This window comes from Metarhizium acridum (assembly GCF_019434415.1).
Source record: "Metarhizium acridum strain ARSEF 324 chromosome Unknown scaffold_13, whole genome shotgun sequence".
NCBI classification, from domain to species: domain Eukaryota; kingdom Fungi; phylum Ascomycota; class Sordariomycetes; order Hypocreales; family Clavicipitaceae; genus Metarhizium; species Metarhizium acridum.
Genome location: NW_027094016.1, coordinates 1,520,640 through 1,545,971, shown reverse-complemented (window position 1 = coordinate 1,545,971; position 25,332 = coordinate 1,520,640). Strand labels below are relative to the sequence as shown.

At 52.2% G+C, this 25,332-nt stretch overlaps 12 protein-coding genes across 12 annotated transcripts; 6 read left to right on the top strand and 6 right to left on the bottom strand.

Moving 5' to 3' along the window:
* Nucleotides 1–153: 153 nt before the first annotated feature.
* On the bottom strand, nt 154–447 carry J3458_003081 (uncharacterized protein; the record flags this gene model as incomplete). Its single annotated transcript, XM_066117569.1, has 2 exons — nt 154–196; nt 338–447. 2 exons carry the CDS (start codon nt 445–447, stop codon nt 154–156), a joined length of 153 nt encoding a protein of 50 aa, XP_065977356.1.
* Nucleotides 448–908: 461 nt separating this feature from the next.
* J3458_003080 (uncharacterized protein) lies at nt 909–2,042 on the bottom strand (the record flags this gene model as incomplete). Its single annotated transcript, XM_066117568.1, has 3 exons — nt 909–989; nt 1,057–1,270; nt 1,363–2,042. The coding sequence occupies 3 exons, from the start codon at nt 2,040–2,042 to the stop codon at nt 909–911; spliced, it is 975 nt and encodes a 324-aa protein (XP_065977355.1).
* A 1,625-nt stretch (nt 2,043–3,667) lies between these two features.
* J3458_003079 (uncharacterized protein) lies at nt 3,668–4,750 on the bottom strand (the record flags this gene model as incomplete). Its single annotated transcript, XM_066117567.1, has 4 exons — nt 3,668–3,990; nt 4,080–4,520; nt 4,572–4,646; nt 4,702–4,750. 4 exons carry the CDS (start codon nt 4,748–4,750, stop codon nt 3,668–3,670), a joined length of 888 nt encoding a protein of 295 aa, XP_065977354.1.
* Nucleotides 4,751–5,173: 423 nt separating this feature from the next.
* J3458_003078 (uncharacterized protein) lies at nt 5,174–6,232 on the top strand (the record flags this gene model as incomplete). The annotated part of the gene is made up of 1 exon (XM_007811133.1): nt 5,174–6,232. The coding sequence occupies one exon, from the start codon at nt 5,174–5,176 to the stop codon at nt 6,230–6,232; it is 1,059 nt and encodes a 352-aa protein (XP_007809324.1).
* Nucleotides 6,233–6,428: 196 nt separating this feature from the next.
* RBL2_1 (tubulin folding cofactor A) lies at nt 6,429–6,885 on the bottom strand (the record flags this gene model as incomplete). The annotated part of the gene is made up of 2 exons (XM_007811132.1): nt 6,429–6,596; nt 6,706–6,885. The coding sequence occupies 2 exons, from the start codon at nt 6,883–6,885 to the stop codon at nt 6,429–6,431; spliced, it is 348 nt and encodes a 115-aa protein (XP_007809323.1).
* Nucleotides 6,886–7,656: 771 nt separating this feature from the next.
* On the bottom strand, nt 7,657–9,578 carry MCD1_1 (sister chromatid cohesion protein 1; the record flags this gene model as incomplete). The annotated part of the gene is made up of 2 exons (XM_007811131.1): nt 7,657–9,252; nt 9,315–9,578. The coding sequence occupies 2 exons, from the start codon at nt 9,576–9,578 to the stop codon at nt 7,657–7,659; spliced, it is 1,860 nt and encodes a 619-aa protein (XP_007809322.1).
* Nucleotides 9,579–10,977: 1,399 nt separating this feature from the next.
* On the top strand, nt 10,978–13,788 carry PMR1_2 (High affinity Ca2+/Mn2+ P-type ATPase-like protein; the record flags this gene model as incomplete). The annotated part of the gene is made up of 3 exons (XM_007811130.2): nt 10,978–11,136; nt 11,191–12,373; nt 12,428–13,788. The coding sequence occupies 3 exons, from the start codon at nt 10,978–10,980 to the stop codon at nt 13,786–13,788; spliced, it is 2,703 nt and encodes a 900-aa protein (XP_007809321.2).
* A 22-nt stretch (nt 13,789–13,810) lies between these two features.
* PMR1_1 (High affinity Ca2+/Mn2+ P-type ATPase-like protein) lies at nt 13,811–14,356 on the top strand (the record flags this gene model as incomplete). The annotated part of the gene is made up of 1 exon (XM_066117566.1): nt 13,811–14,356. The coding sequence occupies one exon, from the start codon at nt 13,811–13,813 to the stop codon at nt 14,354–14,356; it is 546 nt and encodes a 181-aa protein (XP_065977353.1).
* Nucleotides 14,357–14,642: 286 nt separating this feature from the next.
* COG4_1 (Golgi transport complex subunit 4) lies at nt 14,643–17,715 on the top strand. Its single transcript, XM_066117565.1, has 2 exons — nt 14,643–15,989; nt 16,051–17,715. Exons 1-2 carry the CDS (start codon nt 14,766–14,768, stop codon nt 17,233–17,235), a joined length of 2,409 nt encoding a protein of 802 aa, XP_065977352.1. The 5' UTR covers nt 14,643–14,765; the 3' UTR covers nt 17,236–17,715.
* A 240-nt stretch (nt 17,716–17,955) lies between these two features.
* On the top strand, nt 17,956–19,269 carry J3458_003072 (uncharacterized protein; the record flags this gene model as incomplete). The annotated part of the gene is made up of 1 exon (XM_007811129.1): nt 17,956–19,269. One exon carries the CDS (start codon nt 17,956–17,958, stop codon nt 19,267–19,269), a length of 1,314 nt encoding a protein of 437 aa, XP_007809320.1.
* A 294-nt stretch (nt 19,270–19,563) lies between these two features.
* On the bottom strand, nt 19,564–20,823 carry RET3_1 (Golgi-to-ER vesicle coat component; the record flags this gene model as incomplete). The annotated part of the gene is made up of 4 exons (XM_066117564.1): nt 20,713–20,823; nt 20,193–20,521; nt 19,872–20,109; nt 19,564–19,804 (listed from the first exon to the last, which is right to left on the bottom strand). The coding sequence occupies exons 2-4, from the start codon at nt 20,446–20,448 to the stop codon at nt 19,564–19,566; spliced, it is 735 nt and encodes a 244-aa protein (XP_065977351.1). The 5' UTR covers nt 20,449–20,521; nt 20,713–20,823.
* A 259-nt stretch (nt 20,824–21,082) lies between these two features.
* Nucleotides 21,083–24,517, top strand: CDC54_1 (MCM DNA helicase complex subunit). The gene is made up of 3 exons (XM_007811127.2): nt 21,083–21,533; nt 21,606–22,472; nt 22,534–24,517. The coding sequence occupies exons 1-3, from the start codon at nt 21,200–21,202 to the stop codon at nt 24,390–24,392; spliced, it is 3,060 nt and encodes a 1,019-aa protein (XP_007809318.1). The 5' UTR covers nt 21,083–21,199; the 3' UTR covers nt 24,393–24,517.
* Nucleotides 24,518–25,332: the final 815 nt, after the last annotated feature.

The window sequence follows — 25,332 nt, the reverse complement described above, 5'->3', positions numbered from 1 at the left end:
GGAGAGGTCATGTCCCGCTAACAGCTAGCTATTTAAAAGAAGAAGAAGAAAAGAATATAAATAGATACAATGTTCCCCCTAGGTCCCCATGTGCCTAGTATGCAAAGAAGGGCAAAAATGTGGCTTTGATGCCTTCACGAAATATACGACGGGCTACTTTCGTTTTTCTGGAGGGTCGTACTTGGGTTTCCAGATCCTGCTCACGCGGTCAACAGGCTGCTGCCACAATCCCCACGGCCCCTCCCCCAAGGAACAAATACGAAGCAGATACATGTGAGGGGACTATAGAAAAGAAGACCGGAAGAATAAGAAGAAGAGGGGAGTAGGGAACACTCACCATGAATTTCCGATAGTCTTGTTGCCGGCTTCTTCGGCTTGTCGAAAGTACCGGGCCGCGGTGTACTGTGCAGAGTCCAGAATTAGCCTCGTGCTTGCGAGTGAGGGCATGACTGGTGACGGTGACATGTGGCGGGGAGGATGCCGATTTGCACAACCAAGAAAAAAAAAACACTATAATTAGGCCTCCAGTTGATGCTGGTATTTTGGTGAGGGTAAACACGAGCGCTTGTACCCAACGGCGGTTTTGCGTGACACGTTGGGCATCAAAGGCGGGGGAGAAAACAATGTCAGGCGTGCAAAATGCGGACTTTTTGTTTTGTGTCACGCAAATGCCGCAGCAACCTTTTTTCAATATTCTCCGCCACCCCTTGTACGCATGCGTGTGTGCGTATGTTGCGACTTGTGCATGATTTATTGTTTTTCGGTATGCACTGCTGTGCCGGAAGAACGGGCGTGTATGTGTAAGTCTGGAGGCGGGAGGCATTCGTGACTGACCTTGTCCTTTTCACCACCGATTCCATTGAGGTAGCAAAAGGCAGCTTCGTTCATAGCGTCTGTTGAAGCTTTTGTTAGTGTACCGGTTGGCCTTGGGAGTGACTGCTGCGGCGAGACTTGCCGCTATCTCCGAGGTTTGCTGCCGTTTCGTAATACTAAAGGGGAAACGTTAGCCTTGTGTGTGCTTTGGCGGTATTGTGGCATGGTTTCATCGAGACTCACCTGCCTCGCGGCGACAAAGTCCTTCTTGATGCCCCAGCCGTGGCGGAAGCAGTTGCCGAGTTCGAATATCGCCATGACCAACTCCCCCTTGGCGGCGCCGCCCTTCTTCATGCCCGCCTGGAGGGCAAGCTGCTCGATGGCGGCCGAGTTGGACGCCGCCGCGGTGAGATAGGTGATGGCCTTGGCCGGATCAGGGTCGCAGCCCCATCCGTGTCTGCGGGAGAAGGGCAAAACACACGGGCGTCAGCAGCTTTTGCCACGACGTCTTGGTAAATTTCACGATGCAGGGCATACAGGCGCTCTTACCGCAACGCAAGACCGTACAGAACCTGGCTCAGCGGGTTGTTCGGCCCCTGCGGATCGGCCAGCCGTCCGAATATCTTGGTCGACTGCTCCAGGTCCCCCTCCTCGTGTAACCGGATGGCTTGCTGGATATCGTCATCTATGGCCTTTGACGAGCTGGCACTCCTCTTCCTCCCGGTGCTCCCAGGCGCCAGGCTCATCCGCGACACGCCCTCGGAGGGGACAGGCGACGCGGGCCTTCCACGGGCGAGTTCATTCTGTCCCGCCAGCATCGTCGCCCGCTGCTCCCACTGCGACTCGTCGGCCGGGTCGGAGCGCGTGATCGCGGGCAGGTTCTCGGGGACATTCTCGGAAGACTCGGCCTGCCTGCTCAGGTGCAGTCGCTCCGAGAGGCGCCGTCTAGAAGAGTGGCTCGTCTGCGAGGACACGGACTCGCTGCGCGATCGACTTGATCGAAAGACGTCGAGGCTCCGGCGGGGCGACGAACGCACCGAAGTCTTGGGCGAGAGCAGCTTCTTCTGCTCCTGGCCGTCATTGGGGGGTCGAATGATTTCCTGGCCGGCGGTATCTGTCCGAATAAATGTGAACTCGGTGGCGTCCACCCTGCGCCCGCCATCCTCCCCTGCCGAGTCCGTGTTGTCGTCGGACTGATCCTTCTTCTTAAGCTTGTCGAGGAGACCCATGGTGCCGCCCTGCCTCGAGCTTCTCCAAGTTGTGCTGTTGTATTTGACTCTACGGTCCGCACAACGACTGCCTCTTCTTCTTTTTTTATAAGTAAAAAGAAGGGGGGGGAAAGGGGAAAAAAAGCTGAACACGTAGTTTCTGACAAGGAGTAGGCGCGCATTTATTCTCCTCCCACCCGTGTGACGTTCGTTGTCTGCCGCTCGCGGGCCGTTACGTCGTAAGCTGAGGCACTGCCAGGCAAGCCTTCACCGAGGGGCTGAGCTGTGGCAGTAACCGCTGAACTTGTTCCTTCACGAGCTGGTACAATGCAGATGCAACAAAGCAGCATCCCCAATCAGGCCATGAGTTTCTTTTGCGACAGGTGCCACAATCGCATTGTTTTACCCAACACCTGATGCCGATATAGAAAGGGTCGGGTCGTATGTATGCAGCAACTGTTGAGGACAAGCGACTGGTGTTTCACGTTGGGCTGACAAAGGCCAGTCTTTTTGGGTCGACTGGTGGGGTGTGCTCCTTATATGTATTTTAAAGTGTCTGTAGTGTTGAAAGACCATCATGTTTCATGCTCGGCCCATCTGGACCGATGCAATTCTTGTCCCACGCGTTGGCAAGTAAAAATGGTAATTATGCTGTCTATCAACCTTGACGCAAATGTGGACCGTGACGTCTCTTATAAGCGCATTGGTGTGCGAGCGAGTGAACATACCAAGCCAAGGAACAATACACATCTCAACGTGGTCCTTGACACGTCAAAAAGCACATGCCAGACTTGGCAGAGTAAGCTCTAGGTGGATTCTAAATTTAAATGAACTTTTTTTTTTTCGCATTCACAAGTATATCATCTATCGTAACCCTTTTCTTTATCACACCGTCTCTTCGCACCTGTTCCGCTACAGCGTGCTTCAAAGGTGGCCATGTCATCAACAATGTGCCATCCACGGCCGACAACCCTCCCCCGTCTACCTAGGTGTGGCAAGGACCAGGCCAAGCCGAGTTAAATGACAAGGGGTAGCGTGCATATAACGCTCCGTTGCATTGATTGCATGAGCTCAACGCCCCAAGCTCGCACAAATGGGTAGCGTGCTAAAAGTCATATCAAATCTAGAGGGGTATAAAGTCCTTTTGGTTCTCAAAGTCAGAGTCGTCTGATTCTGCTTCGATGAATTCTGCAACCTCATCTGAGTCAACGTCATCTGAATCCACTGCTTCTTCGTCGCTGGAAACATCTTCATCCATAGCGCCGTTGGCTTTGGCCTGGTTTCGCAGGACGCTTGCCCTTTCACGGTGGAGGAGTTTACATCCTTTAGTCTTGCAGATCCCGGTATTGCTAAAGTCAGGGCATTCGAAAACATGACGCTCAGTGCAGGAAGCTCCCTTGTCACAGTAGCCGTAGAAGCCAAATGCCTCGCAAACCAAAGCACCGGGCGCTGCTCTGGAGTGCGTGTACGGACAATCGGCCTTTGTGCAGTGGCCTTTTGCATAGTGCAAGCAATTCGGGACGCGTTCGGGAGAAACATCATGGGAAAGGTCGCACGACTCGCCGTTGGGACACTTGCCATCCTTTAAAAGGTCTTTGCATACAGCCACTCTGGTAGGATCATGTTGATATCGGCAAGATGGGCCTTTAGGGCAGGAACCTACAAAAAGTATCGTCGTTAGTGTATACCCATAGCCAGCCCCGCGTCTCGGGGCTATTTCGTTTGCTGAGAGCGCTGGTTCGATCCATTTGGAAATATCTATTACCGGTCGTTGAGAATGTTTTGCAAGGTTGGAGAGCCTTTTTTAGAACTCCACATCGACTGTCCAATGTCAGCACTTCGCTCATTATGGCGCTGGCGACATACCGTTGGTCTTGAACGATTCTGTTGGCCACAAGGTTACCAGTTTTCGTCCGATGGAATCTGACACCGGCGATGACAGCCGTCTTTGGAGTGGCAGAATGCTGATCTATAAAGAGTGAGAAAAAAAAGAGAAGAAGGCAGTCCATTAGTAATGTTCGACAGAGAGCTGTGCTGATACCATGTGTACCCGCTTACCTGATGATTTAACAAGCTTCTTGCCGCCATCGGCTACTTGGAAACGAATGCCCTCAACCACAATCTCAATTTTGCCTACACCGGGTTTGGAGTTAGCAACCGCGTTAGTCGCGCTGGCCTGATGGCGCAAAAAATCCTTCAGTTGAATTTTTTCGCGCATCTTCCGATCCTGCAGCTTCTTCTGCCTCGTCTCTTCAATCGCTTTGACGCGGTTCTGGGTATCTTTCTCATAGACGTTGGCATTGATTAGCTGTCGATGTCGGTCGTTTCTAGATACCCAGCCACTGCTTCCAGGTGTTGAAGCCGGACTTGAAGTATTAGAATCAGATGGTGGCCGAGATTGGTTGAGGTGAAGCGTCCGATGGCGGTGGTTGTTTTGCGCTCGCCCAACTCTATATGCCGAGCCATGATAAGCGCTGCGTGGGCGATATGTATTTCCCCCTTCTCTGAAATCAGCACCATAACGACTCGCTGTATTAACTGCAAACGGACTTCGATAGTCACTTGCTTGGCGGCTCGAGGTGGCCCCGACTCCAGCCTGTTGACTTTTGTGTCTGTTGATTTGGCCTGGATGGGGTCAGTGGCAAAATAGACGTGATGGAACAAGGGAAAAAAGACATACCCGCTAGTTGCCCGATGCGAGCCAGAAGCTCTTTTTCTTCTTCCGACATTGATGAGACTCGATCAACCAAAATTCAGTTTACTGTGATTGTGAGAAATTGGGTCGTGGATGGGGGGAAGGGAAGGCGACCCCAACGGGACTGTTTGTTCCAATGACGGCATGGGTCTTGCAAGGCAGTTTAGTCAGCAAAGTCTGTCTGCGTGTCGCACCTACTTACAGCAGCCAATGAACAAAGGCAGCAGCTAGTGGACTTCTCCAAACAAGGCTGGATGGAATACCACAAGAACACAAGAACACAAGAACACCAGTCCACAAACACCAGTTGACCGGCTTCGAATTGTTTCTCTCACAAGTCTTTTCGACATTCCAGCTATATACTGTTTTTGCAATTCACATCGGGGTTAGAGAGTATCACATCGCACAAGCTCGATCCCGCAAGGATTGCTTCTGCCTACCTGACCATTATCCAACCATGGCATCCTGGGCTTTGCTCGACGAGAAAAGCGAATCTGAACTTCACAAGTCTCGCCTTCTCAACGTTGAAGAAAAACCCTTTAAACGGATCACAAAACGCCTGTCTAGCATTTCCTCCGTCGTCTTCCTAGCTACACAGCATAATGGAACAACAGAAAACGGCACCGATGCCGCGAAGCTCCCCACCCAAGACAGCTTAAAAGAAGATCTTACGCTCGACTTCGCCGCCTTTGACAGCAGCATTGCACGTCTACAATTTTTACACGATGCCAATCAACGCGAGCGCGAACGATATGCGGCCGACCAGCAGCGCATTTTGACAGAATGCCAAGCAGTGCGGGCCAATAATGGACAGCTGAGGGAACAATTGAGCTCTGCACAAGCGACGCTCGACCAGCGGAAGAAATTCGACGAACTAGCAGAAAAGATCACATCCAATAGATTATTACGTCCGCGTGAGGACCAGCTCGCTAACCTGGCGAAACTGGAAGAAGAGTGCAGGGAGCTGGAACGGGAGAGTGGGACATACAAAGAAACGTGGAAGGAACGCAGAGAACAGTTCAACAGGATCATGGAAGAAGGCATGATGCTGAGACGCCAGATTCGTGATGAGAAGGAGGAAGTTGACCGGCGAGAGGGCATGAATGAGGAAGGGGAGGATGACGTTGACGGAGAGCGGGAGGGTACAACACCTAGACCAGTTATGAGCGGCAATGCGACACCACATCCAGACGGCGAGGGTCAGTCCAAAGGCGAGAACGACGTGGAAAATGAAGACGAGCCTGCAAATGCAGCAGCTTCAAGTAGGGACAGAACGCCGTCCGGTGACACACCCGCGCAAGACAAGGCGGGATCGAGGGCAGCCCCAACACCGGCGGAATCAACATCTTCAGCGCCACGAGGTTCAGAGAAATATCTACAGGTTCCTGGGGGTGCAACACCTTCACATCAAGGTGACCGAGGTGCTGGAGATGTGGACATGGAAGACCAAGCGGAGACCCAAAGGACAGAACAGGAAGATGAAGAAGGCGATGATGAAATGGAAGTTGATGAGTAAAGAAGAGGATTTGGAGTTTTTTGCCTTGAATGATGTACTTCAATGCTGTAAAACTGTGATACCACAACCTAGAGAACTGAACACAGTCCCTCATGATGCCATGTCTCGTCGGGCCCCCGAGTTACCTGCCTCAATGCTTCATTAACAGGTTTCGGAACCCATCCCCATCTACCAAATTCTCAAGCAACTCTCCGCCTTAAGCCTTGGCCCTCGCCCGCCCTAGCACGTCCTTCGCATTCTCTAGGTCTTCCGAACCACCAGCTTCTTCCGCCAGAGAAATCTGATCCTCCAACTTGGTCACCGCCGCAGCAATCCTGTCTTTCAGCGGCCCAAAGACGGCCTTTGTCTGCTCAACAGCGGTTTTCTAAACAAAAAAGGTATCAGTTTTTCTTCACCATAGATACAGATTCGAGCTCATGCTCCGACGCGACTATCGAAACGGGGAATCAAGGGAAAGAGGGGAGGGAACGCACATTCTGCTTCAGCATAAACTCCGCATTGCCATCCCCGTCGCCGCCTCCGTTACGGATACTCTCCTCTAGCTTCTTCACTTGCGCTTCTTGGTCGGCTAGTTCCTTGCGGTACGAGGCTTCTTCTTTGAGGAGCCTGGTTACGGCGCCCGTTGCGATGGCGAGCTGTGAAGGAGGAGGCATGTTGCGTGCGTGCTTTTAGGCTCTTCCCGCGTGCCCCGGCGTTGGTAAGCTTTGGAATTCAAGGGATTGTAGAATATCTGTCTGATAGACAAGGTTATTTGTAATGGTTTGTTGTGATATGGCTGGCTGGGATTTGAAAGATACTGGTGCCTGTTGTCGGGGAGCAATCTAATCGAGTGCCTGTGGGTGAACCATGGACGTGGGGTGCAATGGTGGGGTTGTGCCAAAAGACCACTGCCATTGTTGCGTCACGGTTGTCATGTACGGAGTACTTTCAAGTACGAGTAGGCAGACATGGGCGATTTCCTTCTTGTAACATCTTCCTCCACTGTCACGCATTAACAGGCACGCGCAGAATGTTGAGGTGAAACCTTTCATTGATTTTTAAGTGTAACGGCTACCTAATTAGAATCATTGCTTTCCCATAACCAGCACCCTCGCACAAAAAGGCCTACATTTAGAGGCTAAAACCGGCCTTTCTATAAGGTCCATTTCGCTCTCCAAGCTCCAACATTTTGCTCTTCATAAACATCCCTGACCAACCGTATCCCGTCGTGATCAATGGTATCTTTCCATCAACGCCTGCAACGCCTTCAGAGTAGTCCAACAAGCCAATGCCCAAGAATGCGCGAATCCAGTATAGTACACGAGCACACAACCAATCTTCCTAGCCAACATAGTAGTCCAGACAGCGTACCACACCATAATTATTCTTTTTTTTTTTGGTCATGAAATCAAAATGATGTGTCATACAACAGCCAGGTTGTGATTTTAGGCCTCCACAGCAACTGCAGTAGAACTGACTGCTGCAGGCTCCGGCTCGTTCTGGTTCGAAATCTCGCCTCCGGCTTCTCGCTCAGCCCAGTCTCCCCACAATCCTCTCTTACCACGAACTCTGATGGGCGCCCCCAATTCTGGTCCTTGTTCAACCTTGATCGCATCCTTAGTGGCGAGGACAAGACACTCGAAGAACATCTTGGTGGCTTCTGCCTTGGTGGTTTGCTTCTCGGGTAGCAGATTCTGGAACACAACGGAGCTCTTCTTCCTCCTCTCGGCGTTTGTGGCAGCCTCAGCTCCAAACAAGTCTCGAAGAATGTGTACAGCATGCTTGGTACCAACAGAGACTGGACCACTGTCTTGAGGATGCACAAGAGGAGCCGTCGTTGCGTCGAAAGGGTTCATTACACTTCCGTCAGGTTCGTAGTGATCATCGTCGCCGCCAGCGGCAGGGATCTCCAGGATGGTGCCATCGGCTGCCACACTATGGCTAGCCACGCCGTCGCCGCCATCAAAGCCGAAGTCTGTATCGTCTCCAAGTTCCAGGCGCGGTGACTTGGCAGCACCGGCGTCGCTATCCACATCCGCAATGCCGCTGTCTCGCTTTCGCTTGAGCTCGCTCATTCCCCGGACGGCGTCTAATGAGAGCATGCCTCGAAGCTCTGGGGCCCAGGCTGAGCTGCGACCCTCGGTCATGATAGAGGAGACAAACCCACCAGTCTTCTGCATATCCATCAGAGCTAGGAGAAAGGGATCTCGAGGAAGATAAGAGGCAGGTTTGATGATATTCTGTCGATCAGCCTGTTGCTGTTTAATATGACTACTTGACAGGGCAATCTCATTATCGGGCATCATAATCTTCTGCTTTTTTGCACGTTGGGCAGGTCTGCGGACGATGGTGTGTTCTGTGTCTTCCGTGGGTTCATAGAGATCGGTATGGTTGTGGCGCGAGTATTCTGTTTCAATCTCCAGTGCCAGTTTCTCGTCAATGTCGGAAAGTGGCGACTCGGATATTCTCTCACGGGCAAGATTCGTTGTGGAAGCCATCCCTGGTATGGCAGATTGGTCATCAACGTTGAAAGCGAAATCATCATCACCCATTGCAATATCGCCCTCTCCATCCGCGATTCTCACAGGGGGTTCTCCCAAATCAGTCGCGTCCTTGTTGTGTGACCGAAGTTCCAAGTCGTCGCTCAACATGTCATCTTCAACGTCGCGTGCTGGCGGTGCATCTCGACCATGTTCGATACTTTGGCTCAAGTCGTCGTCTATGCTGAAGCCGAAGTCGAGCTCAAGTTCTAACTCGCCCATTGGTGCAAAACTGTCGTCTGCGTTGTCATTGCCGTGTAGAAATTGACTGACTTCAAGATCTTCCTGCAAATTAATATCTCTGTTATTGCTGGCACGGCCTTTGCGGCCGACTGGAGTAGCCGTGATGTCGTCGACCTGAGACAACAGCCATGAGGCATCCGGAGGAGGAGGCAATTCCAAATTGTCATAAGGCGTGATCCGATCAGGCAAAAGCAAGGCCTCGCGATTCGGCATTTGTAAATTAGCGGCCATATCATTGTTTCCACTGGATCGGAAAGCCTAGCATCACAACGTTAGTAGTGTTCTTTATGACAAATGAGACTGGCTTCCGAGTGACTCACCATTTTGATCTTCATCATAGCTTCATTACAGTCATCTAGCAAATAACGCGTCTTCCGTTGGTATATTCTCACAACACCAAGCAGAAGCTGGCCACTCAGACGCAGTGCCATAGGCGCCTGGTTCGGTGTGATGATAGCCTCAACACTGTCGGTGACATTGGACTGTAGGATATGATTTTTGGACAGCTTGCGCTCCAGATTTGCCGACAGCCAGACGCGAGCCAGGGGCCCGCTCTTCTGGAGGAGAGTCTCCGAGTAGAACATGGTGGCGCTTCGCGACGCGACACGGCTGCTCGAATGGCTCGAAACGAGCAAGTACACGAAGGCTTAATGCGAGCCCGCTGAGATGTTTGAAGAGCAAGCGCCAGTGGGGGTGTCGAGAAGTTTCGTGTCAACAGCACCCACGGTGGCGCGTTGTCGGGGTAAACAAGGATATGAACCGTGTCGACGCTTTGCAACGCGCAAAAAAGGGCCGCGCAAAACAGTATAGCAAAGCGAAATAATCGGGCGAGTTAAAGGTACGTGTCCGCGACCGAGAGCGATGGCGTACCGAGCGATAAAATGAGCGTGGATGTGAGGGTCGTGACGAGATGCTGGGTGGGAAGATCAGGATTGGTACCAGTGCAAATATCCAGGTGGTTGGGGGGAGGCAACGTCCCACTGCCCAGGACGGAAGAACGCTCCTTCCGCACCATCACTATGGACAACAGAAAAGTGGGTCCACTAACCCAACTGAGATGCATGCATCCTTCATCATTCAGCAGCTTTTATTACTCCGGTCGGAGTACTTGTGCCTAGGGTATGGAGTACTTTTGGCCCGCATTCATTCTTAAACCGCTCCAAGGAACTTCTGCTACTGCCACTGGACGGTCGTTTGTGCCAATCCATGGCCATTTCGAGCGAAGCTATTATCAATACAAGTACCACTAAAGGGGAAAATGTGAAGGTCTGGGTCATTCATATGCTTACTACCAACCAGTACATTACTGTGGGCATACACTCCGTGCCCGTACACCCAAGAGCATACCTGGCATAGCCGCACGGATCCCGGCCGGGAAATACCTTTGTTTGCCCTCGTTATATTCCTGCCATACTAATTCAATATTCGGCCTGTTCATGGGCAGCGGACCCACTATCCGATGTATTCTCGAGCTCTCAGAGTTGTTCCTATTTTATGCGCCTGCACAAACCATAATGCAATGGTGCCACGGACAGCGAGTTGGCGGGTAGTGAGAGTACAGGCTATTATTGGCTCATTATGGCTTCGGCTGACATTAAGGGGATCCACACTCCAAGTCGCATGCAGATCTGTTCTCAGCGGAAACTGCCCCTGGAAAGTTGTTTCTAAGTTCCTAGACTTGGTAAATCTACTCTCCGACAAACTCCACGGAGTAATACCCTCTTTGCATACTTGTCTGCCTTTCTTCGTCCATCGTCAAGGGCAATTTTCTTTTAATTTCTTGTCTTTTTTCTGCCCTCACTTAATAGTCCATCTCTAATCCACATTTCCAGCGGCCTGTTTACGCCTTGCGCATTAGTGTATGCGAGCGACCAACGTCTTTTGCCTGAACATTTCCCTATGACGACGCACATCCGTTTCTCATTCATCTAGTCATCCCGATGCGATATCTACACTAGAACGGCCGACTCTCTGAGCACAAAAATGCAGATGCCATGGTTTGCACGCGACGGCTCAGGGAAGGAGACTCTACTCCCTACCTCGAGCACTCCAGCCATCATGGAATTGTCCACCTTCGACTCGTCCGAAAATGGCAAACCAGTTCGATCGCAACATGCCCGAACTCCCTCATCGCACGCCAGAGTATGTAGCTCATCGCCATGGCTGCCGGAGTACACATCGCTAACTTTTGTCAAGAATGTCGCGGATGAATTTTCCTATATGACGCCCAGCGAAGCCGCTGCGCGCTTGCGAACGTCGTTAACTCATGGACTTACTGCCACCGATGCCCTGACCCGACTGGGTGATTATGGCCCAAACGAGATTCCCCATGATGAACCAGAGCCTCTTTGGTTGCGATTTGTGAAGCAATTCCAAGAACCGCTAATTATTCTCCTACTTGTGTCCGCGGGCATGTCCGTCTTGTTGGGCAACTTAGACGACGCAGTGAGCATTACAGTCGCCGTCACAATCGTAGTGACTGTTGGGTTTATCCAAGAGTATCGGTCCGAACAATCAATTGAAGCTCTTAACCACTTGGTTCCAAACCATGCTCATCTGGTACGTGGGGGATCCAGCAAACCTTCAGCGACTATACCCAAATCTCCTGCCTGGCCACCACCATCCGACGACCCTGGCTCGACTGGCAGCTCTGGATCGAAGACACCAGTAGAGGATGCTATGGATGCCGTATCAACCAAGGTTATGGCCGGACAGCTTGTTCCCGGTGACTTGGTGCTGTTCACAACTGGCGATCGGATCCCGGCCGATATTCGTGTGACCAAGGCAACCGATTTGACAATAGATGCCTCCAATTTGACAGGGGAGACGGAACCGGTTCGAGTCACGGCTGAGGCGCGAACAAGACGAGTCAGCGCCCACGGATTGAACCATCTACAGCTTCCTCATCCGCCAGCACTTGGGTCCGGGGGTCATCATAAAGGAGATCCCGGCAGTGACACACACAACATCGCATTCATGGGAACTTTGGTAACATCTGGCCATGGCCGAGGCATTGTGTTCGCGACCGGTGGGAGCACACACTTTGGTACTATAGCGACCAGCGTATCTGGTACGGAAAGCCCTCGTTCGCCACTTCAACTGTCCATGGACGAACTTGGTACCCAACTCAGTAAGGCCTCTTTTGTTGTCATTGGCCTGATTTCATTAGTTGGATGGTTGCAAGGCAAGAAGTTATTGGAGATTTTCACAATTTCTATTTCACTTGCCGTAGCGGCGATTCCAGAGGGCCTTCCGATTATCGTAACCGTTACTCTAGCACTTGGCGTCCACAGAATGGCACGACACAACGCAATTGTTCGTAGAATGCCCAAGGTCGAGACTCTTGGCTCTGTCAATGTAGTTTGTACCGACAAGACCGGTAAGCCTTGCCCTTTGCCAAAGTTCTAAATTGAGACTGAGTGTATTTGTCCAGGTACGTTGACTACAAATCATATGACAACGTCTGAGATGTGGTATTTTGGAGCCGGGGACCCGATCGACGTTGCCTCTGACAGCGATTCCCTGGATGATAAGAGTACACCTACACTGTTGAGAATTATGCGCATCGGAAACATCGCCAATAATGCACGGCTTGCGCAAAAATATACCGAGAGCGGCGCCGCTGCTTCAGCAGTTTTGTCCTCTACGCTGGGGCGTGGGCAAGTAGCCACGAATTCGAGATGGGTCGGCCAACCCACGGATGTCGCCATGTTGGATATGCTTGATAAGTTCAAGGAACATGACATTCGCGACTCCATAGGACCGCGGGTAGCGGAAACGCCGTTCAGTTCTGAGAGAAAATGGATGGGCGTGACTATTGGCTCTGATTCCAAAGGAGAAAAAGAGTATGCGTATATGAAGGGTTCAGTCGAAAAGGTTCTTACTGCATGCAGTACTTACCTGGACAGTGACGGAAGAGAGATTGTTCTTGATACAGCTAGACGTGAAGAGGCTCTAGCAGCAGCCAAAACAATGGCAATGAAGGGACTCCGTGTTCTAGCTTTTGCCAGTGGACCTGTGTCCAAGTCTTTCAGAGGAAGGACCGCACAGGGAACTTCGCGCACTGGGACGCCGGATCTCGAAAACAGCACAAATTCATCCCAGGAGGCCAATGAGGATGTCTACAGGGACTTGATATTTGCTGGTTTGGTGGGTATGAGTGATCCACCAAGACCTGGGGTTAGTCGTTCCCTCAAGAGGCTTATGCGAGGCGGAGTCAAGGTTATTATGATCACTGGTGATGCTGAAACCACAGCCCTTGCCATTGGCAAGCAGCTGGGCATGAATATCGCGGTGGCTAGCGAACATTCGAGTAGTCAAGGTACTGTGCGGCCTGTGCTTCTTGGAGAAGAGGTCGATAACATGTCGGAGGAGGACCTGGCCCTGGCCATGCAGCATACCACTATTTTTGCTAGAACGAACCCGGATCACAAGATGAAGATTATCAAGGCTTTGCAATCTCGTGGCGATATTGTTGCTATGACTGGAGATGGAGTCAATGATGCTCCTGCTTTGAAAAAGGCTGACATTGGTATCTCGATGGGCCGCCACGGAACTGATGTGGCTAAGGAAGCCGCAGATATGATTCTCACAGACGATGACTTTTCGACGATTCTGCGCGCAATTGAGGAAGGCAAAGGCATTTTCAACAATATCCAAAACTTTCTCACCTTCCAACTCAGCACCAGTGCTGCCAGCTTGTCTCTTGTACTCTTGTGTACCTTTTTTGGCTTCAAAACTCCTTTGAACGCCATGCAAATTTTGTGGATTAGTAAGTTTTCATGGTATATGTAGGCCTCACTTCAACGTTAACATAATGTTAGATATCATCATGGACGGACCTCCAGCTCAGTCCCTTGGAGTTGAGAAGGTCGATCCCGATGTGATGAATCGGCCCCCACGAAGACGCAACGACGCGGTACTTACCAGGGCGGTTCTTATGCGTGTCCTAACATCTGCTGTCATCATCATGATCGGCACCATGCTAATATACAGGCACGAAATGTTGGCCGATGGACAAGTAACACGACGTGACACAACCATGACGTTTACGTGCTTTGTCTTCTTCGACATGTTTAACGCACTTAGCTGTCGATCGGAGTCAAAATCTATTTTCCGAGGCGAAATCGGCCTGTTCGCCAACACCTTATTTAATTGGGCGGTGTCACTCAGTGTTGTCTGCCAGCTATTGGTCATATACATGCCTTGGCTTCAGGAAGTGTTCCAGACAGAGGCGATAGGACTTGGCGATCTTTTCAGGCTCATTGTTCTTTGTAGCTCAGTGTTCTGGGCGGATGAATTACGCAAATACCTAAAGTACGGAAAGCGGCGTTTGGGCAGCGGATATAGTCAAGCTGTGTGATGTCTCCATGGCAAAGGGGTATATATTCGGCGGCAGCTTGCTTGACGGACATTTTGTTTTACATAGAGTTGGAGTCCCAACATATAAATCATAGCATAGCAATTCATAGCAATGGAAGACTTGGTGGATTCTAGAAAGGGGTTCTCTAGCAGGATTGATTGACTGAATCTGAGGTTTACATGATGGAAGTTGTTGGCGCCGCCGTAGCAAGCACTGGTGGTGGGTCGAAACAGGCTGGGACATAGTTACTAGCCAGCTCGACAGCCCGCATGTGCCACAACCACCAACCACCTGAGGTCTCGGACAACTCAACCTACAAGCTCTTCAGTCAACAACACACACAGTCAGCAACCTCGTCAACAAAGCCTCCGGGAGCTATGTGCCACCCGGCCGGATCTTCTCGTCGCCAATGTCCTCTCTCCCCAATGGCGTGCTTAATCGCTACAGCACCACCGATGGCAAGGACATGAAGCCGAAAACTGCCACACCATCGCCCCTCAACGATGTCTCATGCGCGGCCGAACTGCGCGCCGCACTGGCAACGCTGCATGCCCGGGAATCCGACATAACAGCCCGTCTCGACTCCTTGATCGCTTCACAGGCCGACCTAACACGAGACCTCGGCCGATTGGATCTGTTGCGAGCCGGTCTGGGTGCTCAGGTCATCGCTGCGAGATCCATTAGCAATGACATGCTCTCATCCGCAGCCGAGACTGCGGGTAGGCTCAGCAACAGGGTCAAGGAGCTGGACCTGGAGAAGAGCCGTGTAGAAGACACACTCGGCGTGGTTGAGCAAGTTGCCGAGCTCAAAGCCTGTGTCAACGGCGTGGTGGGCTCCATGGGCGCGCCACAGGACTGGGAGGCAGCAGCTGCCTACCTGGACCGAGCAAGCAAAGTTCCAGAAGAAATCGCCCGGGGAGCTTTCGCCTCAAGCATAGTTCCCAGCGTGGAGGTACCCGACCCTCCGTGGGTGACGCTGGAGACGGCAAGAGAGTCTCTTTGCGGGCTCTTCTTGCGGGAGTTTGAAAAGGCGGCTGGAGATGGGGACGGCACAAAGGTTACCCGATTCTTTAAGCTGTTCCCCTTGATTGGACGAGCTGACGTTGGGCTGGACGTGTACGGGCGATATGTCTGCCAAGGGGTAGCAGGGACGGCTCGCGCCACACTGAAGGACAGTGTCGGCGCTCCTCACGGCAGGAAGGAGGGATTCTTCTACGCCAATGCATTGACGAGGCTATTTGAACATATAGCGCAGATCGTGGAAAGCCACGGGGGTCTTGTGGAGCGGCATTATGGTGCTGGCAAGATGGCCCGTGTGATTGAGCGACTACAAATGGAAGCGGATGTTCAGGGTGGCATTATCATGGATACTTGGAGCGATGAGCGCGGTATTGACAGGGTGATTACCGATGTGAAAAGTTATCCCTTTTCGTTTTTGGTGCAGAGCTTTCTGCCACAGGCGCCCAGAAGTGGTGCGCCGCGGGTCAATTCCCCAGCTGTGGGTGGCGGGAATCCCCGTTCCAGCGAGGATGAGGGTGTCAACATGAAAGAAGTGGATGGGCTGCTGAACGAGATTGCCCTTATGCTTGGAAGATGGTCACTCTATACGCGGTTTCTGTCTGGTAAATGCATGGTAAGCTGCCCTCTACTATGACAAGGGGTTGGAACGGGGACTAACAAGGGGGCGCGCTCAGGTTCCTTCTGATGAAGATAGGCCGTTGGTATTGCCAGAACTGTTGATCAAGTCAAACTTGTATCGGAAGGTCTCCGCAAAGCTCACAACGCCGTATAATGTCATGACGACGTTCTTTTTTCGCCGGTCTGTAGAAAAAGCATTCCAATTGGATGAGTATCCAACCGGTTTGTCCTTGCGCCTAAATAGGTCGATTGACGGTCATGGTCCTATTATTATCACAGCCGTAGATGATGTCATGTACATTGTCAATGCGGTGATACAGAAATCAATGTCGACATCACAGCGGGATGTTATTGCATCCGTCATTCCGACTATTGGCCGAGTCTTGGGCTCTGATTTCATTGGCATGGTGCAGCGCAAGATGAGAGACGAATCTTATCCGAAGCCAGCCGTACACGGCGGCTTTCCCCCGGAAGACAAAATCATCCAGTTCATTGTGCTCATCAACAGCCTGGATATGGCAAATGAATACTTGAGCAGAATCATCGGCAGCCGAGTCGTGACAGCCGAAGGCCAAGCAAATGGCGTAACACTACACGAGTCTTTGAAAGATTCGTTCCCATTCGACAAGGATAACACATTTGCCGCCAACACGCTACACTCCCTGGAGACCAGCTTCATCAACAAGTCCTCTGAGCTCCTCAACGAAGGTATCCAAGTCCTCTTGACTCAAGTCGTCAAGCCTCGATTACGGCCCATTTTCAACGATACTTTCCGGGACGTGGATTACACTCTGGACGAAGAAGACGTGGCGGAAGTGGCAGAGCAAAATGACGAAAACGTAGGGGACATTCTTGACCAGGTTTCGAGACGATTCGAACATGGCTGGGATCAGCTAATGAAGCCGATTGCACGCATAATGACGCCCGGGACATTCAGAACGCTACTAGACATCACAGCTCGATACCTGTCCAGGATCTTGGAGAAGAGGATATTGAGCTATGCCGGGAAGACGAGTCCGTTCGGCGCGGTCCGCATAGAAAGGGACTTTACCGGCATCGTAAACATCGTCTCCAAGGGGGATTATCGTGTCAGGGAGGCGTTTGGCAAAGTGACTCAGCTGCTCATGGTGGCTAATATGGAGGACGACGAGTGGGAAGAGCTTGGCAATGACGAAGACGCTATTGAATGGGTGTTGACGGAGGAGGAGAGGAGAAGGGCGAGGGGGCTGGTGAAGGGCTAAGTTTGGCTCGCGGAAATATGGTCATAGACAGCGTAAAGAATTTATGACGAAGTATGCGGGGATGCCTGTATTGAGGGATTGAGGTGTTGCCTGCAAGTTCTGTGTTGGACAAGACTTGCGCGAAGCGACTCGACTGGTGAAGTTCCAGAGTTGACGACCAGACTGGACTGGCCCAATGGACCAGACTGGACTGGCCCAATGGACCAGACTGGACTGGCCCAATGGACCAGACTGGACTGGCCCAATGGACCAGACTGGACTGGCCCAATGGACCAGACTGGACTGGCCCAATGGGTGTCGAGCACTGCTGGCGGACACGGCTCCAGTGGGCCTCGGTGCCTGGTGTGGTCTGGTAGAAACCAGCCAGTGGCAAGTGACGGACCAAAATGTCTCTGCGCGCATCGGAGGGTCCAAGGCGAGTGAGCAAGGCCAGGCAGCCACCCCAGAAAATTTCGATGGCCAATATCAGACATTCAAACATCGACCGACTACCCAACCTATTATTATCTTATCTCTTGTGTGATAATCTAATGACTTATTCCGTCTCTCTATAAACGAACCTGTCTTGAATCTCTCGTCATCACCCAACCAGGCAGTCTCTCATCTCAACTCTCACTCATACCATTCACGTTGGCTCGTCTCGCCTCATCACGACTTATATCGGTCCTCCTCACCAGATCCCCATTTCGACCCTTCACCACAATCTCAGCACCGCCCGCCATGAACACGCGGGTGGTTGCCGTCCCTCACAAGGGCACACTGGGCTCGTTTGACGACTCCAAGGACCCCCTGGGCAGATTAGAGCACTGGCACATTCACAAAGACGCCAGAGATGCAGTCACCACACTAGAACCCGCCGCAGAGTACCTCAGGACCAAAGACACACCCGTTGCTTTCCCCACGGAGACGGTGTACGGCCTGGGCGCCGACGCCACGAGGAGCGCGTCCGTCAAGGGGATATATTCGGCAAAGGGGAGGCCGTCGGACAACCCGCTTATAGTGCACGTGTGTGATCTTGATATGCTGCGGACCCTGCTTGGCTCCCGCGGCGAAGATGCCATCCCGGCGCGCTATCAGTCTCTCATGAAGAGGTTCTGGCCGGGTCCGTTGACCATTCTCCTGCCCAACCCCGATCCCTCGCCGCTTGCGCCAGAGGTCACTGCCGGACTCGCGACGTTTGGTGTGCGCATGCCGTCGTCGCCGTTGGCGCTGACGCTCATCAAACTTGCTGGCGTGCCGCTGGCTGCCCCCTCTGCGAATGCCTCTACGAAGCCGTCGCCTACCATGGCGCAACACGTCAAGGATGACTTGGATGGGCGGATCGAAATGATCCTCGACGGGGGTTCTTGCCGGGTTGGCGTTGAAAGCACAGTCGTCGATGGCCTGTGTGATCCGCCGGCTGTTCTGAGGCCGGGGGGTGTGGCCATCGACGAGTTGAGGAGCTGTCCCGGCTGGGAAGATGTCGTGAAGGCGTACAAGGACCAGAGCGAGGAGGGCAAAGCGGCGCCGCGAGCACCGGGCATGAAGTACAAGCACTATAGTCCCAGGGCGAGGGTCGTGCTATACGAGTCGAGCTATGAGAATGGGCGAGCCGGGATTGTCAAGGCGGACGCGGAAGCTGTTGTGGCGACCGCGAATGGGGACACACACACCATGAATGGCACCGCGAGGAAGAAGGTGGGAGTCATACGGACCAAGAGGTGGAAGCCCGCTGCTGGCCTGCGATGCAGCAGGCTTCATCCGGATGCGAGACAGATTTGCCACAGTCAGCAGAACGGCCAGCACGACGAGATGCCGTACGATGTATATGCTGGGGAATTGCAAAATGAACAAGGGGAGACAATCGGCCAAGTATTCGACATAAGTCTGGGTCAAGAACACCGCGGTATAGCGCAAGGCTTATTCTCCGCCCTTCGAGAGCTGGATAGACGGGGCGCAGATGTTATTTTTGTAGACGGTATAGACGATGAGCTGGATATAGCAGCTGCTGTGATGAACCGCCTTCGCAAGGCGGCATCTGAAACTAGAGCATAGACACCATGAAGCGTTTCAACCTTTTTTTTTTCTTCTTCAAAAATTTTTTTTGTATTCTCTTCTCTCCATCCTACTTTGTAGATCTACCAGGCCCGAGCAGATCAATAAACCTGCCCATTTCCCATGTCATGCGGCGCTTTCAGAAGATGAACAACCGTTGTCCTTCTGTCATACGACAATTCTTTTTAAAACAAAACAAAACAAAGTAACGTCCATTATTTCCCACATCATCATCAATGGTATTTTCGTGTCAAAGTCTACGAGACGCAGAAGACGGTGGATTTTGCAAAGCCTTTACAAGCCCTGCCGTAACCAGTCTGCCAGCTTTGACTTGCCCAATTGCGCTAGATTATTGACACCCTGTTCGCTGAGGTCGATGCGGCCGATGGGCACGTCTTGCGCCGGAGCTCTGCTGACGCGCTGGACAATAATGGTAGGGTCTGTTTCAAGGATGATGCCGTCGTCGACGATTTCGTCGATGGCAAGGGAGACGAGGTCGTAGTTTTCGATGATGGTGCGCTTGTCCACGGATTGTCTGTGGCTGTTAGTCTGGGACTTTACATGGAAACTGCACGAGTTAGGGAGGGAGGAGGCAAATGTACTTGAAGACGAGGTGTAGTGAGTCACGGATGGCGAGAACAGTGTTGTACAGCAGAATTTCGTTCTCGTCCGGGCTGCCCACCACGTAAATCATAACGTCGGACTCGAGCTTGTACAAGACGATTCTGTTATCGTAGAGGATGATGTCGCCCGTCTGCTTGGCCGTCTTTTCGATGAGGCCCTTCTCGAAGGCCTTTTGGGCTTTCAGGTCAGGATATGGGTTGCTGGAAGCTGCGGCGCCTGTGTGGGGGCGGGGTTTGTCAGTTTATATGATTTTGGCCCGGTTTGATGGCATCGACCCCCTAGCCGGGAAGGGAACTTACTACCGGCGGTGCTGTGCGGGGGAGAGTAGTATTTGGCCAGGATTCTGGCGCCGTCCTCTGTGCCGAGAATGAGGACGGCTTGCACCGAGAAAAGGGACATTCCTGGAGACATGGTTGCGAGGAGAGTGCGGCGTGGACGGTTGTTGGATACTGTTGCGATGGGGATGGATGCCCTCGTTGAGGTAACGTGGAGATACAGAAGACGATGTTGGTCTCGGTGGTCAATCACGGTGGGGCTCAATTGACAATTTTGCATTATGATTGGCTGAAGCTGCCATCAAAGAGAACCTGGGATGCACGAGTCCTTGGGTTGCCTTGCAGATTCGAAACTACCAATGTACCTGTTAGTTAGGTACGGAGTACTTGTGCAACTATTGACAGTTTCAAGTTGACAGGTTAATATTGTTGTTTTAACGTCTTCATATAGCAATGACAATGGTGAAGACGGCGTATGGTAAGAGATGCTAAGCGGCGGACTCTACTGCCATGGGACGGGCTGGAACGTGATTTGACAACTCACGGACTTAGTGCCAATGTATATACCACAATTCCTTAGCGTCGACATATTCCGTTGTCGGGGACAGATGTAGATATTTCTGCCGCCAACTCGATTTCATGTGGTACGATGAATCTGGGACGGGAAATTCTTTACTCCGCTCGAAGTAGACACATTGAAATCTGGTCGGGCAGAACCATACGTCAAAGAATTCGATGGGCCTGGCACCCGCTGCCCTGTGAAGGACAAGCCACACAGGGGGTCTGGCACCAGGGACTGCCGCGTCGTGCACCTGGACTAAATGACAACCACTTTACGCGTCAAGACGCGACCAAGACGCGTAAAATGAAGCCCCTCCACTTGACCACTTCACCATTTCACCACTTCGGACCTAAAGCACCCTTCACATCGCCATTGTTCATTCTCATCTTTCCCCCCCAATATCGACATCTTGTATGAAGTTTAGCAGGATCTGACCCCATACGTTTTGAATTGATTGCAACATTTCATAATGTCGTCGCCGTCACAACGCCGGCAGCGCAGTTCCCAGTCTGCCACTCCGCGTCGGTCTACTCGCCAGTCCGAAGCCAATACCCCTCGCAATGCGCCTTCGCAGCTGGCCTCAAGCCCAATTTTTTTTCAGTCCTCGTCTCCTGGCCCCGTAGCTGGTCAGGAGCATGGGGAGAACGGAGACGTGTCGTCCCCTTTGAGGCAGATGACGGATAGCCAGAGCACGCAAGCTCATGCTGCTACTCCTAGCTCTCCGTTGCGGCAAATGTCCGAGTCGCAGACACCTCGAGATGATCCTCAGAGAACGCCTAGAGCAAGTGGGAACTTTGCCGGAGGTAAATATTTCATTTGCTCTTCTCCCATCGCCACATAACTACAGCTTTGTCGCGATTGCTGACACCTCGCAGAGTCCTCACCAATCCGATACGAACCGAGCTCCAGTCCTGGCCGATCACTTGGCCTTCGATCCGAGCTACGCAGCGAGAGCAGCGGCTTGTTTGTTGGCTCAGAGCGAGGTAGCTCTGCCGCTTACAGGCGTGGAGATATCAACTCGGATGCCTTGCGAACGCCTCGCGCCCCCCGACGCATTATCCTGGATGACACTGGTCGCGTTGTTCAAGAGGGTCAAACCCCTGGCTCGGATGCTGCGTCTTTCGCCAACCGAGACCCAAACACGTCTGAAGCCGATGTTCTTGGCGGCCAAGGCCAAAGTCTCATCTGGGGTACAACTGTATCCATTGATGACACCTTTGCAGCATTCAAAGACTTCCTACGCCACTTCACCCAAAAGTACAGAATGTACCGGGATGGCTTTTCAGATGCAGAGGTGCAGGCCGCGCCAGATGCGGAGTCCAAACCCTACCTAGAAGCCATGGAAAATATGCTGCTTCTTGGCACTACGAGGCTGTATCTCGACATTTCTGACCTGAATCTGTACCCTCCCACTCGCAAGCTGTGGTACCAAATCCAGGCATATCCTCAGGAAATCGTCCCCATCATGGATCAGTCCGTCCATGATTTGATGGTAGAACTGGCACGAGCTGATTCTCTCAAAAACCGGCAATCTCAGAGCAGTGCTGGTCAACACGACACCCAGAACAGCACCCAGAGCTCGGAACCGGTCTTCCCCAGCTCTGACAGACCTGACGACCCTGCTACTCCCCGTCCGCCGCAGGACCAACCGTCTTTGGAGGATCAAGTATCTGCGAACTTGTACGTCGTCCGTCCCTTTGGGCTCGACAAGACGATAAACTTGAGAGATTTGAACCCATCTGGTATATTTTTGTTTTCCTTGTCCCTCAATCTCGCAGTTTCCAGTGCTAACACATCCCACAGACATGGACCGCCTCATCTCTATAAAGGGTCTCGTTATTCGGACAACGCCCGTCATTCCTGACATGAAGGATGCCTTTTTCCGTTGCAACGTTTGCAACCACTCTGTCAACGTCAGCCTCGACCGAGGCAAGATTCGTGAGCCAACCGAGTGTCCTCGACAAATTTGCAACTCCAAGAACTCCATGCAGATCGTCCACAACAGGTGCTCATTTGAAGACAAGCAAGTCATCAAACTGCAAGAGACTCCTGATGCCGTGCCTGCCGGTCAAACCCCCCACAGCGTCTCAGTCTGCGTGTATAACGAACTCGTAGACTTCTGCAAGGCAGGTGACAGAGTCCAGTTGACGGGGATATTCCGAGTCAGCCCTGTGCGAGTCAACCCACGCCAACGCGCTGTCAAGAGCGTATACAAGACTTACGTTGATGTTCTTCACGTTCAAAAGGTCGACAAGAAGCGTATGGGAGCCGATCCCACCACACTTGGCATCGAAGGCGAAGAGGACGCAGACAACGGCGCAAACGGGCTAGAACAGACCCGTGTCATCACACCCGAAGAAGAAGCCAAGATTCGAGAAACGGCTGCTCGTAATGACATCTACGAGCTCCTGTCCCGGTCTCTCGCGCCTTCAATCTACGAAATGGACGACGTCAAAAAGGGTATACTCCTACAACTCTTTGGCGGCACAAACAAGACGTTCCAAAAGGGCGGCAGTCCCAAGTACAGGGGCGACATCAACATACTGCTTTGCGGTGACCCTTCCACTTCAAAGTCCCAGATGCTCTCCTACGTCCACAAGATTGCTCCTCGCGGTGTCTACACCAGCGGCAAGGGCTCCTCAGCCGTCGGTCTCACGGCCTACGTGACCCGCGACCCCGAAACCAAACAGCTCGTGCTCGAGTCCGGTGCCCTGGTCCTGTCAGACGGTGGTGTCTGCTGCATCGACGAATTCGACAAGATGTCTGACGCAACGCGCTCCGTCCTTCACGAGGTCATGGAGCAGCAGACCGTCTCTGTGGCCAAAGCAGGCATCATCACCACCCTCAACGCCCGAACCAGCATTCTCGCCTCTGCCAACCCTATCGGCAGCCGCTACAACCCTGACCTCTCCGTACCTCAAAACATAGACCTGCCTCCAACCCTGCTCTCCCGTTTCGACCTCGTCTATCTAATACTCGATCGCGTCGACGAGAAGGCGGACAAGCGTCTCGCCAAGCATCTTCTCTCTCTCTACCTCGAAGACAAGCCTCACTCTGCCCCCACGAGCGACGACATCCTCCCCGTCGAGTTCCTCACACTCTACATTTCCTACGCCCGCGCTCAGGTCCAGCCCGTTATCTCCCGTGAGGCCGGCGAGGAGCTCGTCAGCGCATACATTGCCATGCGCGCTCTGGGCCAGGACGTCCGCGCCGCGGAGAAGCGCATCACCGCCACGACGCGTCAACTCGAGAGCATGATTCGTCTCTCCGAGGCCCACGCAAAGATGAGGCTCTCAAATACCGTCACAAAGGAGGATGTCCGCGAGGCCAATCGCCTCATTCAGAGCGCCCTCAAGACGGCTGCCACCGACTCCCAGGGCCGTATCGACATGTCTCTCTTAACCGAGGGCACGAGCGCGGCCGACCGCAAGCGCCGTGGAGAATTGAGAGACGCTATTCTGAAATTGCTGGACGACATGACGGCTGGTGGGAATAGCGTTCGATGGGGCGATGTGTCGAAGCGCTTGGCCGATGGCGCGAGTATACCCGTGGAGGCGGCCGAGTTTAACGAGGTCATGAGGGCTTTGGAGACGGAGAATCTCATCTTGATCAGCGGCGAGGGAGCCAGGAGGAGCGTTCGAAGAGTAACAGCTGTGGTGTAAGCTTTGTCTTGTACAAGTGTGACGTCGAGATGAAAAATAATGCGGATATCAAGGACTAGGAAGGGACACGTCTAGGTTTACATGTTGGCGTTGATAGTTTGTTAGATATCAATGTGCTATATGAATAATATTTCGTTACATAACAATTCCTCTCTCCGGAATGAGGCCAAACTAACAAGGCTGTGTTATTTAGCTGCTTTTTTTGGCTCCCTTTTTAGGTGCCCTTTTTAGTTGCTGTTTTAGCTGTATCTTTGGTGCCTTTCTTCATCTTGGCACCGCATTTGTCTTCTTTCTGGACGGCGCGCCGCGCGCGATGCGTCAGACACACCAGCAACATTAGTGACTCCTAAAAGCACCAAAAACACAGCTAGAACAGCAACTAAAAAGGCACCTAAAAAGGCAGCCAAAAAAGCAGCTAAGTAACACAGCCTTGTTAGTTTAGCCTCGTCACGGAGGAAAACTTAATAACATGATAATTCCTTTGTCCTATTCACCCGTATCCATTGCTTCAGTCAACACTGATGACAGGTGATAAATCATATACAAAGCTATTCAGTTTATCAAACCAAGCTTACTCAAACAAACAACCTCCATTATCATCCAGTTCGCCCCGTAGAAACTTATACATATTCGTCCGGCCGACGAGCGCAGACCTCGTTGCTATATGTTGTGCGTCCACCTTTGACTTTGCGGTTTGAGTCACCGGCACAAGCTATAATTTGCTCCACGCAATCAGTGGCTGAGGCTATCTCGCGATAGCCTTCGCCGGCGCGCGCTGTGATGAATCACTATTCGGCTAGTGTGTCTGACGCATCGCCATGCGTTCATGGTGTCTTGCGTGGTTAGTTACGGTTCCTGGCCTAGGTACGGCCAAAATACAGTGTTACTAGATGCCCTCCATCTAGCCCTTTTCTTGATTTTTTTTAAACAAGTTAAAAAA

Excerpts from the sequence above, each read along its gene's own strand:
- CDC54_1 (XM_007811127.2), top strand. The coding sequence starts at position 21,200 with ATGTCGTCGCCGTCACAACGCCGGCAGCGCAGTTCCCAGTCTGCCACT. Across the intron at positions 21,534-21,605 it reads AAGTGGGAACTTTGCCGGAG|AGTCCTCACCAATCCGATAC; the intron begins GTAAATATTTCA and ends GACACCTCGCAG. Across the intron at positions 22,473-22,533 it reads GAGAGATTTGAACCCATCTG|ACATGGACCGCCTCATCTCT; the intron begins GTATATTTTTGT and ends CACATCCCACAG.
- COG4_1 (XM_066117565.1), top strand. The coding sequence starts at position 14,766 with ATGTCCTCTCTCCCCAATGGCGTGCTTAATCGCTACAGCACCACCGAT. Across the intron at positions 15,990-16,050 it reads TTCTGTCTGGTAAATGCATG|GTTCCTTCTGATGAAGATAG; the intron begins GTAAGCTGCCCT and ends GGGCGCGCTCAG.